This window comes from Daphnia pulicaria, chromosome 4 (genome assembly GCF_021234035.1).
Source record: "Daphnia pulicaria isolate SC F1-1A chromosome 4, SC_F0-13Bv2, whole genome shotgun sequence".
NCBI classification, from domain to species: domain Eukaryota; kingdom Metazoa; phylum Arthropoda; class Branchiopoda; order Diplostraca; family Daphniidae; genus Daphnia; species Daphnia pulicaria.
Window position 1 is genome coordinate 14013673 of NC_060916.1, and position 15580 is coordinate 14029252.

General features: G+C 41.3%; 4 protein-coding genes across 8 annotated transcripts in view; all 4 read right to left on the bottom strand.

Moving 5' to 3' along the window:
• Positions 1-41: 41 nt before the first annotated feature.
• LOC124337519 (quinone oxidoreductase-like protein 1) lies at positions 42-1874 on the bottom strand. The gene is made up of 8 exons (XM_046791543.1): positions 1500-1874; positions 1162-1438; positions 990-1100; positions 791-925; positions 603-718; positions 438-539; positions 227-378; positions 42-169 (listed from the first exon to the last, which is right to left on the bottom strand). Exons 1-8 carry the CDS (start codon positions 1635-1637, stop codon positions 73-75), a joined length of 1128 nt encoding a protein of 375 aa, XP_046647499.1. The 5' UTR covers positions 1638-1874; the 3' UTR covers positions 42-72.
• A 240-nt stretch (positions 1875-2114) lies between these two features.
• On the bottom strand, positions 2115-3915 carry LOC124338135 (45 kDa calcium-binding protein-like). Its single transcript, XM_046792209.1, has 6 exons — positions 3576-3915; positions 3253-3506; positions 3081-3149; positions 2921-3001; positions 2697-2851; positions 2115-2623 (listed from the first exon to the last, which is right to left on the bottom strand). The coding sequence occupies exons 1-6, from the start codon at positions 3860-3862 to the stop codon at positions 2447-2449; spliced, it is 1023 nt and encodes a 340-aa protein (XP_046648165.1). The 5' UTR covers positions 3863-3915; the 3' UTR covers positions 2115-2446.
• Positions 3916-4324: 409 nt separating this feature from the next.
• LOC124337508 (mucin-19-like) lies at positions 4325-11256 on the bottom strand. 2 transcript variants are annotated; one of them, XM_046791523.1, is made up of 12 exons: positions 10693-11256; positions 10448-10620; positions 9323-9415; positions 8864-8943; positions 8644-8773; positions 8464-8551; positions 8138-8362; positions 7907-8045; positions 7160-7807; positions 7026-7088; positions 6671-6961; positions 4325-6228 (listed from the first exon to the last, which is right to left on the bottom strand). In XM_046791523.1, the coding sequence occupies exons 1-12, from the start codon at positions 10748-10750 to the stop codon at positions 5655-5657; spliced, it is 2562 nt and encodes an 853-aa protein (XP_046647479.1). In that variant the 5' UTR covers positions 10751-11256; the 3' UTR covers positions 4325-5654. The 2 variants fall into 2 exon arrangements, with proteins under 2 accessions (XP_046647479.1, XP_046647480.1); XM_046791524.1 differs by having other exon boundaries at positions 4325-4895; positions 10693-11251.
• Positions 11257-13321: 2065 nt separating this feature from the next.
• Positions 13322-15580, bottom strand: part of LOC124337507 — a 46103-nt gene continuing 43844 nt past the window's right edge. For all 4 annotated transcript variants that reach the window (XM_046791519.1, XM_046791518.1, XM_046791522.1 and 1 more), the window contains 5 exons: positions 15513-15577; positions 15192-15399; positions 14273-14421; positions 13951-14085; positions 13322-13883 (listed from right to left, as the gene is read on the bottom strand). In XM_046791519.1, the coding sequence (XP_046647475.1) occupies positions 13659-13883; positions 13951-14085; positions 14273-14421; positions 15192-15399; positions 15513-15577 (782 nt within the window). In that variant the 3' untranslated portion in view covers positions 13322-13658. The remainder of the gene's footprint in view (positions 13884-13950; positions 14086-14272; positions 14422-15191; positions 15400-15512; positions 15578-15580) is intronic.

Genomic DNA, 15580 nt, shown 5'->3' on the forward strand with positions numbered 1-15580 from the left:
ATAAATAACAGATCCTCTAGCAGAATGGAGAAGGCAGCATGAACGAGACCAGAATGTGTTTATTCAAATTGCTCATGAGGCCATGACAACTTTGCCAACCCGTACGGTATCCAGAGTTTTCATTGCATCGGGCACACCGTCCAGCATAACGGTGTGATGAATATTTGGCCTATTATTCAAAAAGAAATCAATTCGGTCACTTCTATTAAACTATCGTGCTAAATACCTTAATGATCTATCCGCCAACTTTTCCATGATGTCCAAAAGAATGTGCTGGTAGCGACCAGCCTGAGCAGGAGAGAGAACCCAGGAATGTTCATTCAAGTATCCAACACTGCCGCACTTGAGCCACAAAAGACGTGAGTTGTTCGGATCCAACTACACACGGATATGGAAATCAATTATGAAACCGACGATCAAATTTTTACAAAAATTACATGTAAATCAGGCTGTGATGTGATCCAGCGACCGCCGACAGCCAAACATGATATTACGTCATACTTTGGGGGTAGGATTCTATCATTTTCCACGTATCCATCCTATGAACAAGAGTTATACATATCATGCACTTAATTTTTATTTGTTGAGAAGATAAAACTTACTACTGGGTATTGACTGCACCCAAGATCAAGTATCAAATCAACTCCATGGCCAGCTGTTTCCTCCAAGCAGGAAGCCCTTAAGGCACTGCTACGTGTCGTCATATCAATTATATGACCTGTCATTGAAAAAGTAAACTTGTTATGTTTTGAAAAGAATACATGAAGTATTAGTAGGTATTGGTACATACCAATACTTGGTTGAAAACTCTGGAGATATAGAAGCTCCTCAGTTGAGGCAGCTGTAGTGAGGACTTTAACACCACCCATCATAGCAAGCTGGATTGCAACACTACCAGCTGGAGAGGCACCATTCAATACTAACACTATAATAAAATGACAAAAGAAATTATTTACACATAACAAACAAATGTTAAACATATAACATACCTGTTTCTCCTGAACACATACGACCTAAATAGTGAAGAGCAGTGTATGCCTTGACAGCATCTCCAATACATCCTGCTGCTTCCACATAGCTAACACTTGTTGGTTTTTTTACTACAAATTATGCTAGGTTAAATAGATGAACTATTCCAAGTAATAGTGATATGAAACATACCAACATCATATTCATTCAAAACAACATATTCTGAGCAACCAGATTGACCATAATCCATTGGGATTATTCCAACAACTGTATCTCCTGGCCTAAGAGTAGTAACTTCTGTACCACAACTCTGAATGATCCCTGAAACCTCACACCCAACAGGCAGCCTGGTCTTCATGGTGTCTGAACTAGGAGAAACTTCCCGAAAGGCATTATAAGCTGGTCTAGTGAGGCCACATGCCTTCACCTGAACTAAAACACTGTCTTGACTAATGACAGGGACTTCCGTCTGAAAGGCAATACTGATAAGAATTTTTTTTTAAATTTATTTATAAAGCAAAGACAAGTACCCCGCCATCAATGTAGAATTCTCGGTGAATTTGTAAATGATCTGTTTTGTGTAATTTACCAGCGGCTGTAGGGGGATTACCTAATTTACCCTCTTCAAGGAAAACAGATCGCATTTTCCGTGGACTCACTGGTGGCATTCCCGATGGACGAACCAAAATCAAACCCGCACCGTAAAACCTCTTTTATGTTTTCGGAGACTACAACGTTTAAGGCTGCATTGTTTTTTAAAGCTGTCTCTTCAGAAATTTGAAAAAAGGCACGGTAATATTCACACTAATGTTGCATCACGTTTACACTGTCTCAAGAAACATGCAAGCTGGATCCCAAACCAAATAATTCTACCGTAATTAAAATAAGGCCTACCAGACGCTTTTGGACCAAACGTCAAAACTACGTCGTCTACGCCACCTAGCGAGTTTTCGGTCAAAGCGTATATGGTCTCGATCGGTTCTCCTCTAATTATCTCCTTTGGATCGCGCCAAATTGAAATTTATCTGTTACTTGGTTTTTAACCTGCAAAACAAAAAAGATAATCTTTTTTACCTTGTCTTAGAATTGATAAAACGTTTTCCTCTAACCACTTAATTGAGAAATAATTTCAGTAATCAAAATGGTTCTTTTTCTTTGTAAAATGCATTTTCAACACATAAAAAATACAAAATCAGAAATAAATAATGGAACTTAACTGGTCCTACAGTTTACACAAATAAAAGGTAATACAAATATCGCAAGGAAATGAAAACATTAAAAAGTTTAGTTTTGGAGTATTTTAACAAATCATATGATTAATTAAATACCAAGATATGCTGAATAATATCAATTGACTTACAAAATTGGCAACAAATCTTGTATAATGTTTTGCATACAGCTTTGAGACTTTTAAATGGAAGTATTTGTTATTCTTGGCGTGGAATGAAAATGAACATTAGCAATAATGGAATTTTCTCTAGAATTCATCGTGGAAATTAGTTTCGGTGTCGATGACTTTGCTAGCCAGAAAAATGTCGGCTGAAGCAAGTATTTCTTTCATAGATAGCTGCTGATCTTTATTTGTATCGGATATCTGGATAAGAGAAACGGCTTCCAAATGAGCATGGCGAGGATTTCGAGGATCTAAATATGACTGATAAAACGACGGTGATTACTAATTGACATTTTTCCGAATAAATTTGTTATAGATTGTTAATAAAACTTACCAATATTTCGCGTTTATCAAGTTTACCGTCTCTGTTGCGATCAATAAAATTGTTAAATTCTTCTTGTCTTTTGTTCTCACTATATCGCACAAGTAAACTTTCAGACGGTATTAAGGAGTATTCCTCCCACGTTAGAGTTTCATCGGCGTCTTTATCTGTTTATGCATTTTATAATAGTTAATTAAAAGTTGTATTTTTTTAAGGGTTTGGGAGCGAAAACTCACCATATTCGCCAAGTAGCTCATCGGCTTTGCTAAGCAAAGTAGTGTGGCTAGATTCCGGATGACGAAAACTTAGAAATTCATCTGTATTTTCAAGAATGTTTGATTGATTTAAACAAAAAAATTAAGAAGATGAATATAGAAAGGCAAATCTTTTATATACCGAGATTCAGGAAATCTGGGTCGGTTTTTGCAGCTTCTGACCAAGCAGCCTTGTCCCAGGCAATTTTTTCTAGTAAATTAATTATCACAGATTATTTTTAGAAAGAATCTATCAAGGCATTGTAAATAGGAGTATATATAAAAATAAGTAGGTTAAATATGTACAAGAATACCTTTGATAGATCGTTCCAACTCAGGATGCATTTCATCATGATCTCCTGTTTTAGTATTGTTATTCCCATTTTTTTTAAGAAACCAAGTGTGATATTCCAGCCATGAAACATGGCCATTTCTTGGATTCATATCAATAGCGGTAAAAAGAAAAATATTTTCTCTGAGAGCTCCTTGCAAATGCTCTTTAACTTTTGATATGATCCAATTACGCAGTTCATCTATGCTAACATATGAATCACCATTTGTGTCAAGCCTGTAATTAAAAATTAAAAAATCATCATTGATATGTTGTTAAAGATTCAGGCATAAGCTTTGTTCATACAATGGATAAATCATCTTAAGTTTCTTAATTTGTTCCTCTCCAACAGGAGCTCTTTTAAAAGAGGTGTCGATTGCTATAGATTCTTTACTCTGTGAAAGAGGTAGTGGCCAACTTAGTTCGACTGGTGACGTGGATCTCATTTGTGATGAAGACGAGTAGATGATTTCATCTCTAGTTCTAGAAGATAGACGAAACACGGTTACAATTGCTGATATTATAACAAACACCACAACAATTCCAGCAAGCGGTTTTCTTTTTAAAAGTTTACTCCAAGATTGAATCCGCATTTTTTTTTTTAGATTCGTTCAACCGATCCTGGGTCAATATGATGTTTTGATGCTCAGCGCCATCTGGCGATAAGAATTTTAACTTCAAAATGCTTACCGTTGTTAGTAATACCTGCGTTAGCAAACTGTTTTTGATTTTTGTGTTTTTGTCTCATTTTTTTTAAAGTTCTGATAAGATAGGTCAAATGCGAACCTTTTATCGAATTTTATGAGTCTCCGAAAAGAGATAATACGTAAACTGGCAATTTCTTTTATGTCATAAATCCCACTTAAACAAATAAGTAAATAACTAAATAAGTAAAACCATACATTTTTTGAATTTCCAATTACTAATAAAGATATATTTCGTTCTTTCATGTGTGCTCAGTTTTCATAAACGGCATATATTGTGAGAATGAGGAACACGAAACCCGAAAGAAAATCGCACGACACTTGAACAATATGAGTGTCTTTTTTATTTTTAAACTTCCCTCGCACGATCTTGCAATTTTCGTCCGGCCAGACTATTCTTCTCGTATTGCGTCACATTGTCGCAGGAGTTGGGAAATAAAGTAGAGAATCCGTTTCACCACTTAAGTACCAAAATCTATGTGTTAAAAAAATGTCGGCGAAGCATAGACTCGCTGCGTTGGTAATGTGTTTGGGGATTAAACAGGGAAAGCGTGCGTAAAATGGCAGCAGTATTGTTGTTTTGTTTGAAAAAAAATAGAAAAATGAAATCGTACAATGGCACAAGTAAAAAGCCCGGAAGAGAAAAAAAGGCGGCATTTCAATTTAAGAATGGCATCTGTTGCTATGCTTCTAACGAAGAAAATTTTAGAATGGGAGTGTGAAACATAAAGAATGTCAAAATCATCACTACCAGGTCACCATATTAAAAGAAAAAAAAATTAAACAAAAGTACAAAAGTTAAAAACGCCCAAAGCAATTACAGTAAGGGCATAGTCTGACAAGTGAGATGAGCACTGGCTCGGGAAAAAAAATACATCGATCCGTTCATCGTCGATTTACGGTCCGCAGCGAAGTCTTTATGCTAAAAAAAAAATATCAAAACAGAAGAATCGATGATACAAAAATAGGATACAACCGAAAAATGTTTAGGAAAAAAAAATTAAAAAGATTGACAGAAAGAGCGACTAAAGCAAGCGTGTTAAAAGCAAACATTAAATTAGAAAAAGGGGATATTGACACAACTACACAAAGAAATGGGGGAAATATTTTAAGAAAATAAAATAATTATTGCAACCGAAACCAATTAAAAAGCCACACAAGACAATGACGACACGAAACTGTCTCGTTTTTAGTTTCGTTTCGTGTTTTTATAGCAGAGACAATAAACACCCAGGTTTGGTAGGACGAGTAGCTTTCTGTGTTCGGTGTTCAAATGAGAGACGATAAAACAGAAATGAAGGAGGGCAGGAAACGAGATCGATACAGAGCCAGGAGTAAAAGAACCCCGGATAAATCGATCGTTTGTCAAAAACTTTCTCTCTTTGTTTCTTTAGGGAGAGCTCACAAACTCACGACAACCGACGACAGAGGAGCTCGGCAATACGTGGAAGGATTCGAATGAACTCAGGACATCAAAGAAAATAAAAAGAAACACATTAATTACTTTAAAAAAGGGAAGGGAAAAATAGTCTTGATTGTAAAAAGGATGAGATAGTAAAAATGGTCAAAATTGACGACAGAGTGCAGCAGGGAACGACGGAACCGGTCATTAGCGATTCTTTACGAGATGGGATGGGGTGTGTGTACACATTTTCTTTGTATTTTTCCTTTTCATTTCTCTTTATTTTGGCAGGAGGGCGTGAGTGGCCAGAAGGCGACGCGGGTGAGCAATACCCGATGCTTTAATCGACGGCGAGCCGTGGTGGGCCAGGACTTTTTTACTTGCTCCGCTGCCGGAAGGAGTTCCCGGGCCGGACCCCAACGGCGAGAGAGAAGCGCGTAGGACGGATCGAGTCAACGGCCGACGTGAAGAGATTGTACGTGAATTCTTCCCGATCGGCCCGTCCGTCATGGGATCGCGTGGCATGACGGGGCAAGGGCCAGAGGACGGAGTTGACCGGCTAGTTTTTATGGCTTTGTCTCTGATCTTCCTCTTGGTCTTCAAGTCGCAAAAGCTAGCAGAAGCGGGAGAGGAGGAAGCGGGAGGGACTTCCACTGAAGCGGAATGGGGGGATGTCAGGTGATGGGTAGGGCGCCCCAGTAGTCCCCCCGTCGTCGACGACGACGTCGTCGACGACGACGTCGTCGCCGCCGCCCGCTTACTCGCACCCAGCGACAATCGTAAAAGACGAGAAGAGGAGGAACCTGCGTGGCCATGATAAACACCACAACCCGAGCTCAGCAGCCAAGCGTGTCTGGCGAGAGAAAAATAAAATAAAAAATAAAAAAGAGAGAAAAAAAAATTGGTTTTTGTTGATGAAAAAATGTCAACTCAAATCGAGAATTGAATATCGAATAATCACGACATTTACACCCACTACTCCCTCCCCCTTTCTTATTAAAAAGCCTCACGCACTTCCTCCCAAGATTCGTATCAGAAGTGTAGTCAAATTGAAATTAGTCTCAAGGGGAATTTAAGGCACACTTTGATGAAGTTAAAAAAAACACACACATAAAATTTGGACAGGTGTGATATCCCATGATTAATTTGGCCTCTAGCACGGTTTGATGTGTTAGCACTCTCGGTTAATGAATGACGGAACAACCAACCCCAAAAGCTAGCGAGAAAAGGCAATCTGCAGTGATTGTGTGTGTGTGTTTGGATTAAAGCGATATCAGAGGAAATCTCAAAGTCACCTTTTAGTCGTCGTCGTCGACCTGGTAACACGTTTGTAGCCTGACGAAGAGCTTTCGCCATTCACTTTACCGTCGTCGATAGTTTTGGGCGATCTGCTGCTGCTGCCACCACCACCTCCGCCGCTGCTGTTGCTTCCCTGGGACGAGTTGAGAGCTGATGCCGCATTGACAGTCAGGGCCGAACTCACTCGGTTCGATTTGAGTGGAGATGGCAGAAGGACTCCGCCCTGACCGATTGTCTGTAAGCGCTGAGATGTACGGCTGCGGTTGCGTGTGGCCTCGTCAGTCGATCTTGGGGAATCAAACGTGAATGATTAAACAACGAAGAAGGAAATATTTCAACTAATGAATTCACCTTAGATCAGAGCTTTTGGTGGTCGCCTTGTTACTCCTATGGAGGACAATATCATCACAGTTCCTGCGTCGACACAATTTATCATTGGGTTAATTTTCATATGCAAATTGGAATTTGTTTTAAATTAAAATTACTTTAGAGCTCCGGTTGTAGTTGCCCTGGCGTGCCGCCGAAGAGATTTGATTTGCTGGAGGCGATCGCCCTGCGACATGCCGTTGACGAGGCACTCCTCGTTGAAAACGCTGCCTTTCTTCTCCTTGAGCGGCTCCGGTTTGGTGTTGGCGTTGGGGTCGACTGGGCCGTCCAGCAATGCGCTGTCTGCCACCGAGATTCCGGGTTTGTTGACGACGGCGGTGACCGAGGCGGATGAGTTCTTGTCATCCTTCATGTCTTCCAATTTAAAACTGTCCAGGATGTTGAGGATACTGCGAACACTTCCGCTGTCCGGCTCGGCCTTTTCGGCCGTGCTGTTGACGCAGATCACCGACCGGCAATTGGATTCACCCAGGGAATTGGCACCGGCATTGTCGTTGATTCGATTGCCATTGTCCGTCACTTTGGGACATTTCACCGAGTTCAAGCTGCTGCCCGTGACGCAGATCTCCGATAGGTACACAGCTGCCTTTCCGACGTGACGACTGCTGTAGTTGGCGTTTGAATTGGACTCGAAGTGCTTGCGCTGCTTCAAACTGTGAACGGGGAAAGGGCAGACGATCCCCAAAGACTGGCCGTTGTGCGCATTGTCGTACTCGTCCTTCTGCAGCCACATTTGCAATTGTTTGCTGGACAAAAGAAAAAAGGGGGGACAAAAGAACTCGTTACTCAAGACTGTCACACTCTCTATTATATTGGAATTTCCCATGTAATATTTGCCAACCAACCTTTCGACCCAGGTTTGCTGGTGTCCAATGACGCAGCCGGGCCGGCAGATTCTCAGCCAGGCAATAGATTCGTGTGCAGTCATGCGGTAGTGCTTCATCATGTAGCAGGCGATAAGCGTGCCAGTCCGCCCCAGTCCAGCTACAAGTGAAATAAGTTGAAGGTTAGAGAACGTGTTTAACGGCTATCGTTATAGTAGAGAGAAGATATTCGGTCCATCTGGGAGTGGTTACCTTTACAATGAACTGCCACAGCGCCGCTGGTGGCTTCACATATGTTCAAGAAGCGTTCCATGATCAGATCGCTTGGCGTGCTGCCGTCGGTGAAGAAAAGATCTCGATGTTGGAATCCCCCTCGAGTGAAACGGGCCGCGTCGTAGATGCGCTTATTCAGGCGAACAATGGTCGTCACGTCGTACTCGCGGAAATAGTTGAAATAAGACTCGGGGGTGTGCTGGCCTGGTACGGAGAAAAAAAGAAGAGCAGAACACAGCGTCGTTAATGTGCAACTCCAGAGTCTTGTTTTGAATTGTCACGCGGACGTGTCAAGAGTAACGCACCTTCTTCCTCATTCTTGGTCGAATGCGGCCCGCAAAAGGCAATAAACTTGCCGGGGATGATCCAGTTGAAGTCGCCATTCTCCACACGCTGTGAGAAAAAAACAAAGTTTCGAATCATAAAACCGTTGGCAGGAGGCTCACGCGTCCGTAATTTGTCCCACGTTTCGTTATTATTCTCACCTCATAATGTTCGTACTCGTCAACGTCAAAGTCTGAAAAATCGAAAAAATTGAACTTGATAGCCTTCTCGATGGCATGCAGGCAGTCCAGGATGGAAATGCTATATTCGGCCCAGCCGTAAGAAGCATCTCTGTTGAATTGATGAATAAATTAAGTCGGAACTGTTCGATCATTTCGGAGAAAGAGAGAAGAGACTCATTAAACAAATTTCGTTACTCACCTAAACGGTAAAAATGTTGGACTGTTTCCACTCGTCAGTAACCTAAAAGCCTCTTCTGGGCTCTTGTTTAAATAAATCACCTGCGTGGGAGAGAAAGAGAGAGAACATGGAAATGTAAATTTCTAAACGTCAGACTGCGAACTAGAAAGAAAAACACAACCGAAGAAATAAGATTAAGGAAAAGAAGACGAAACGAAGAGAAAAACAAAAACAAAAAAGGAAAATCTCCCGAATTAAGCGTGCATGCCTCGTTTGGCCTGGGGGCTGACAACATTGTTCATTCAACGTGCGGACGCGGGAGTGTTAAGAGAGAGAGAGGGCGGAGAACCGTACCATCGCACCAGAAAGTGTTTACTTTAAGGAGCGTTGATGCGGAAGAGTATAGACGGGGCAAACAAAAACAAAAAGAAATACACGTATAAGAAAAATGTTATAAGAACCCCCCGTCATCAGACTTACAGCGTAGGAGCCGATTAGCATGGCCGCATTGGCCCTCTTGTGTTGGTCTTCGGTCGTATAATGAACGATGCACTTCTTGGCCAGATTCGGTGCCTATGTGAAATTCAGAAGAAAACAAAAATTAACATCATCAGTCTTGAGTTGACTTTTCGAGCGTTAAACACCAAACGAGAGTGATTGGATAACGAGGGGAAATGTTTCCGACAGGAAAGAGAAAACGAGCACACGAGAATATTTCTTTTCTATTTTTTAATGTCGAACCTTTTTATTTCATTTAATTGGCGCCTTTTTTATTGCTTTCCCGTGGCCGTCAGCTCAATCGTTCCAACGTAAATAATTGCGCGCAGAGGTGAAATGGGAGGTACAACCGTTGCCGCCAACTAAATAGGACTTCCCGTTCATTCATTCGCCAGCGCTCGGGGGGCGTTCGATACGCGAGACAAACGAAACGACGCAGTTTTCGGGAGGAACGGGAAAAAGCCGAAATTGTGAATATAGACAAAAGAAGAGCCCATCATCAGCAGCAGCAGGAGGAGGAGTAGCGCAAAGTACAAAAAAGAAAAGGGCCATCCGGTAAATTTGGGCCCTTTTCTCTCGTTTCTCTTTTGCCTTTTTCTTTTAACTTTTGATGAAAAGAAGAAGGAAAAGAAGAAGAAGATGCGTATGAGCAATCTGCAAAGTGCCAGCAGGCGAGAAGAGGAAAACCTTGAATGGCTTGCCAGGTCTCGTGCAATCTCTGGTTGGCTGCTGCTGCTCCTGCTGCCTGGTATACATTGTAATAACTGGCTTGTTATTGTGTAGCCGGAGACGCGGATGTTTTCACCTCCGTCTGCCCTTGACTCCCTACGCTGAGGGCATAAAATCTAATCGAAAATCATGTCCAATTGACGTGCGCAACGAAACGGTATTTAAATGGAGCCCTCGGGGGATCAGAGATGAATATGCATATTACGGAGCGACAACAGCTGAATCATGTACACAATCCACACTGCCCTCCACCTTCATTCAGATTCTCTTCATGACAACCAAGATATTTTCGCAACAACACATGTTGCAATAAAGGGGCATCATTTACAATTGAGATTGAGTCGCAGGGATGTGGCACAAAAGGGTGGACCTCTTTACCTTGAGTTTCCGATTGAGTTTGTGACAGTAGCGATACAGCATAGCCAAGTTCAGTGGACCAAAGTCTGAATAAAAATTTCTGTACACGAGCTGGTCATCTATGCAGAAATAGTGGGTGTCTGGCGTGGACTTTGGTCTGATGGACACCTTCAGAGTAGCGAAATAGAGTTGATCTGCAAAGAAGAAAAAAAAAGCTGATGATGCTGAAACTCAATTCATCGTCAAAGGGATCATTTTTAACCCACCTTTGATAAACTCTGCAGCGTGCACCAGAATGTCTTCTTTGTCAAGTACGGTATTCATTTTACAGGATAAAAGTTATGGGATCAAATTTCAAATGACAGTTAAGATGATGGACACACAAAGGCAGGAGAGTCAGGTAATGATTTTCGGTTGATAATCACTGAACAGTTTGCACATCATCGGCTGGCGCGAACCGCGAACCAGACACGTAAACACAATGAGAAATGAAAGACCCAACTGAGGCTCAAACCCCTGGCAGAGAGGTGTATAGACCAACAGGGCTTGTCAACAAGAGATGCAAGGTGCCCACACGTACACACAGACACACACACACACACACACAGACACGGGCAACAGTACAAAAAAAGAAAGAAACTCCCGCAGACAACTCACAACCAAAAAAGGGAGTGGTGATTATTTGACGTTTCAAAGATATTTCAATCGTTTCTCTCGCTGCCAGGGATGATCAGAATGACTAGATTTAGCAACAACTCTGGTAAATTGGCACATTTGCCAACTGATCTTCTCGACTGACAGTGTTTCGTGTGAGAGAATTTTTCCGTTGGACTTTTTAACGAGAGACTTGCGCAGCAACTTCAAAAATTACAATACCAACCGATTTGGATGGAGTCGATTCCAAGTGGCAGAGACGACTTGGCAACGTCGAACGAGAATCGAAAAAAAGTCAGAAACAACAAAAAGAAAAATCCAATTTGACCTCGTAACCGGATTATTACACCAGGAGAGAAACCAGAAATGAAGAAAAAAAACAACTTGATTCACCAGTTTTTCTAACGATTCCTTGGTTTTTTCATTGATAAGAATATTCAAATATAAAAATACGGAAATGTTGCGCCATTAGTTTCCAACGCCATCTTGCGAGTGGCGCCAAATTTGTTGTTTTCTTTTTTTTTTTGTCGAGTGTACAGCCTATGCGACGTTGCTATGTGTAATAAAATAAAATAAATAAACCCAACACAAAGTTCGCGCGTGTCAACAAAAAATCAAACTCGAAAAAAATAAAAGTTCGTCCAAGACAAGTTGCGAGCTCCTAACCCGAGTGTCCTTCAAGTAACGTGATTTTCTTTTTTCTCCCGGAAAAATAAACTTCGATACGCACCTTATTTGGCACGTGACGGGCCGCAGCCAGTAATTCTTTCGACGGATATGGAATATTACCGGAGGCATTTCTTCTTTGCCTCTCCCTCGGCCGCTCCACAACCTCTCCAGTTTGAATTTTGTTATTTACTTTCGTGTGGTTTTTTTATTTTTTCCTTTTTTTATCTAATCTCGTTCCAAGTCGGATGTCAATAAATGGGCCCCGCGCGCAGTTAGCCCGCAGTTCAACCACTACTGTCGTGACCTCTGCGGCTCGCTTGGGTTCCTCCTTTTCTTCTTCTCGGAGCTCATCCCCTTTTGAAAATAATTTCTATTTATTTTTATTTTTATTTTTTTGTTCCCAGCGTGTTGGCGCCGATAACTTTTTGACTTTAAAAGGCGTTGCGCTCATCTACGCCTTTCACGAACGTTTCGAATTAAAGCCGCTATGCGTCATAATATTCATCCTATTAATGATTCGGACGACACGATTATTTATTATTCCATATGCGCTGTAAGATTTAAATGGTGCAAAATGTTGAAATTGTATTTCCACGAGAGAGAGAAAAAAAAACATTTTTCTTTTAAAAAATTTGAATAATAATAATAATAATAAAAAATCATGTACAGTAGTTATGACACGGATATATATATACACATCAATGGGGCTGTAAAATAGCAAACATTCAGCACCGCACCGCTTTTGTGTGTGTCTCTACGACTTTTTGTTCGCCATAACATTTCCCGAATTGCACATCGTATATATCGGGCCGCCATTATTTCGTCATTCTTTATGTATTTTTGAAAATCCCGCCCACCCGACAGACAACACAGCAGCCCACACACTCTCACTCACAGATATATATCGACGGGGGCTACAGCAGCAGCAGATAGAGACATGGACAATCGTATAGAGTCTGAAATCTTAGATATAATATTAACGGGTAAAAGAAAAAAGAAAGAAAGGCACACAGTGTCCCCTTCAAAAGAACAACAGCAATGGCTATTGGATGATATTCGTTCGGCTCTTTTCGTTTCTCTCTTCATATAGTATAGCACGGCGAGGGAGAGTATATATATATAGATAGATAGACACGTTTAACGTTCTTCTTCACAACTGTGTGGGAAAACCGGATCAGATCCTGCTGGCCGGCTTCCAGCAACAGCAGTAGCCGCCCCTCTTTATTCTGCCATTTGGAATTCCTTGTTAAATATATATATATATATATTTCTGGGTTTCAATTTTTGTGCTGATATTTCTTCGTGTGTGTGGGATGCGCTTCGTTTATTTTCTTTTGTCGAGTTGTGTTTTTTGGTTTTTTTTCCTTTTGTTTTATAAAAATTTCATTTGACGAAAAAGTTTCATTTTTTTGTTGTTGTTGTTGTATCAATCCTCTTGAACAGTAAAATAAAAGGACATTGTTTCCCGTTGTTTCATCTCCTTCTCTAGCTTTTTTTTGGGTTGAAAATAAGAGAATCATTCGGGCGTGGTATAGTAAAAAGGAGAAGGTAACACAGACGTGATGGCGGATAGATTTTTCGGCTTTTGTTATTTTTTTTTTTTTTTTGGTTTTGTGCAGTGCGAACTCAAACGTCATTGGGCGGAGGGAATTTAAATATACATCTGTTCACACACACACACACACGCTCACACAAATTGGTGTCTATTGCTGGGAGAGGTCCGTCAGTGCAGATTTATTAGAGATGAAAATATATATTATCAAAATGAATTATAATTATCAATTTGGGTTTTCTTGCTTGTTTGTATAGAAAAAAAACACGTCGAAAAATTCAATCGAATGAATTAGCAAAATAATCCATCTCTCTTCATTTGTTTTGGTTTTTGTTAGTCATAGTCATATTCATTCTTCTAACTGTAAAATCGGTTAGTCAAGATTAAGGACGACGACCAGACGGCCGCTAGGATCGTCCAGCACATTTGGTGGCGATTGGCAGATGCTGATCGCCGGGGCTCTGGCAGAACCGTCGCCGTGTCTGCCACTTTGATGATGGACAAGGCTTCATCTTCCCTTATGTCCGGCAATCTCTTGCTGATCATGTGGCGCAGTCGATTGGCCACCGGTAAACACTGGCTCTGTTATTTAAAAAAAGAATAATTATACATTACTATTATTTAAAAATTCATTTAAACATCAAATCACCTTTTCGTGAGTGAGCATCTCGAGCGTGACGGAATTGTTGACTCTCTGCTCATCGAGACTGGACAATCGGATCTGGAAGATGAGATTCTCTTCCAGTTTGTCGTCGTGTATGGACATCCGGCATTCGTTCTCCGCCTTTTTAGCATCGAAAATAAAACAAAAAGCGCATAAATTAGCGTCACGTTTGCATACACATAAAAACGAAAAACGAAACAGCCAGCCAACGAATAAATTATGAAAAAACGGAAGCGAGATACTGTGCTGTGTGCTGTCTGTGTCGTATATAATGGACGATGGCGTGCCGTCATCGTAAATTACTCACCATTTCGGGCAGTGAAATGTACATGAGTCGGTCGAGTCCGGTGACCAAAGACCTTGACACGTTGGTATGCGTGAACTGGTAGATGGCCTTTTCGTCGGCCCGCGAGTAGCCGACGAAGAGAAAAACGCCCAGCGGCAAAGAATATTGACCTGTTGGGTTGGAAAAATGCCAGACGGACGTCGTCGTATTAGGTATATATAATAGAATAGAATACAGCGCACAAGTTGAAATTCCGCTATGTACAAGTCCAAGTTCGACGAATAATTGATGGAATTATAGAACAAGTAAAGTTGAGATCGACCAGAGCAATCGGCCGCAAACGATAGAATGAATCTTTGATCATATCACGGTGGACTCGGGACGTTGAACTGAGGTACTGCCACGAGCAGCCGAAAGTTTTTGCGGTCCATTATATGAGGTCGTCGTTGGGATGGTACAGTCGAAGATATTGACATGTGATCTACGATGCGGTCTCACTCACAAGATTCCTCATTTATTATTCAGGAACAGCTCGACGGATGGCGGACCGCAAACTCGGTATGGTCAACCAGCACTACAGATATTAATACAAGTCCAGCTCCGGCTCGTGGTATAAAAGATTAGAAAGTGAATCATTCAGTTTCGCTCTCTATACCCGCAGAAAAAAGATATAGTAGCATATAGTTGAAGAGTCTTAGTTGATATATATCTAAGTTATCTGCTACAACCGTGACATTTATACTCTATCGATCTTTTTTATTTCTTTTTGACCCTGGCTGGATCAACATTCACGACTGCATCTATATGTGCTGGGCAATAAGCATCAGCGGGATGCTCTACAATATCTATAGATCAATGACATGGTGTCCGGAGACCGACATTAGATTTCTTTTTTTAATTATTATTATTATTTGATGGTAGTAGAATTAATTATAGATACCTGGATCGGGTCTGGCGCAGACTAATGTTCCGGAGAAGCAGAGGCATTCGCCCCGGTAGGCTTGGAAAGCCGTGGCGGCGTGAGCGTAAACGGCCGACGACGTCTGGCAGGGGATCCGATCGGCGCAGTCGGAGATGGAACAGGTCACCACTTGGCCGGCTCCGCAGCGGCACAATTCCGAGCAGTCCGGGTCGTCGTCGTCGTACAACTTTTTATTATTAGGTGGAGGGGGAGGGAATGAATCAAATTCAAATTTAATATTATAGAAAAAGAAGAGCGTGATTTTAAAAAATTTGAATTTGAATTAAATTGGCGCCATACTCGTTTGATGGTGCCTTCCGGGAAGTGAACGACGCGCTCATTGGACCGTTCCAGCGTGCAATATTCTA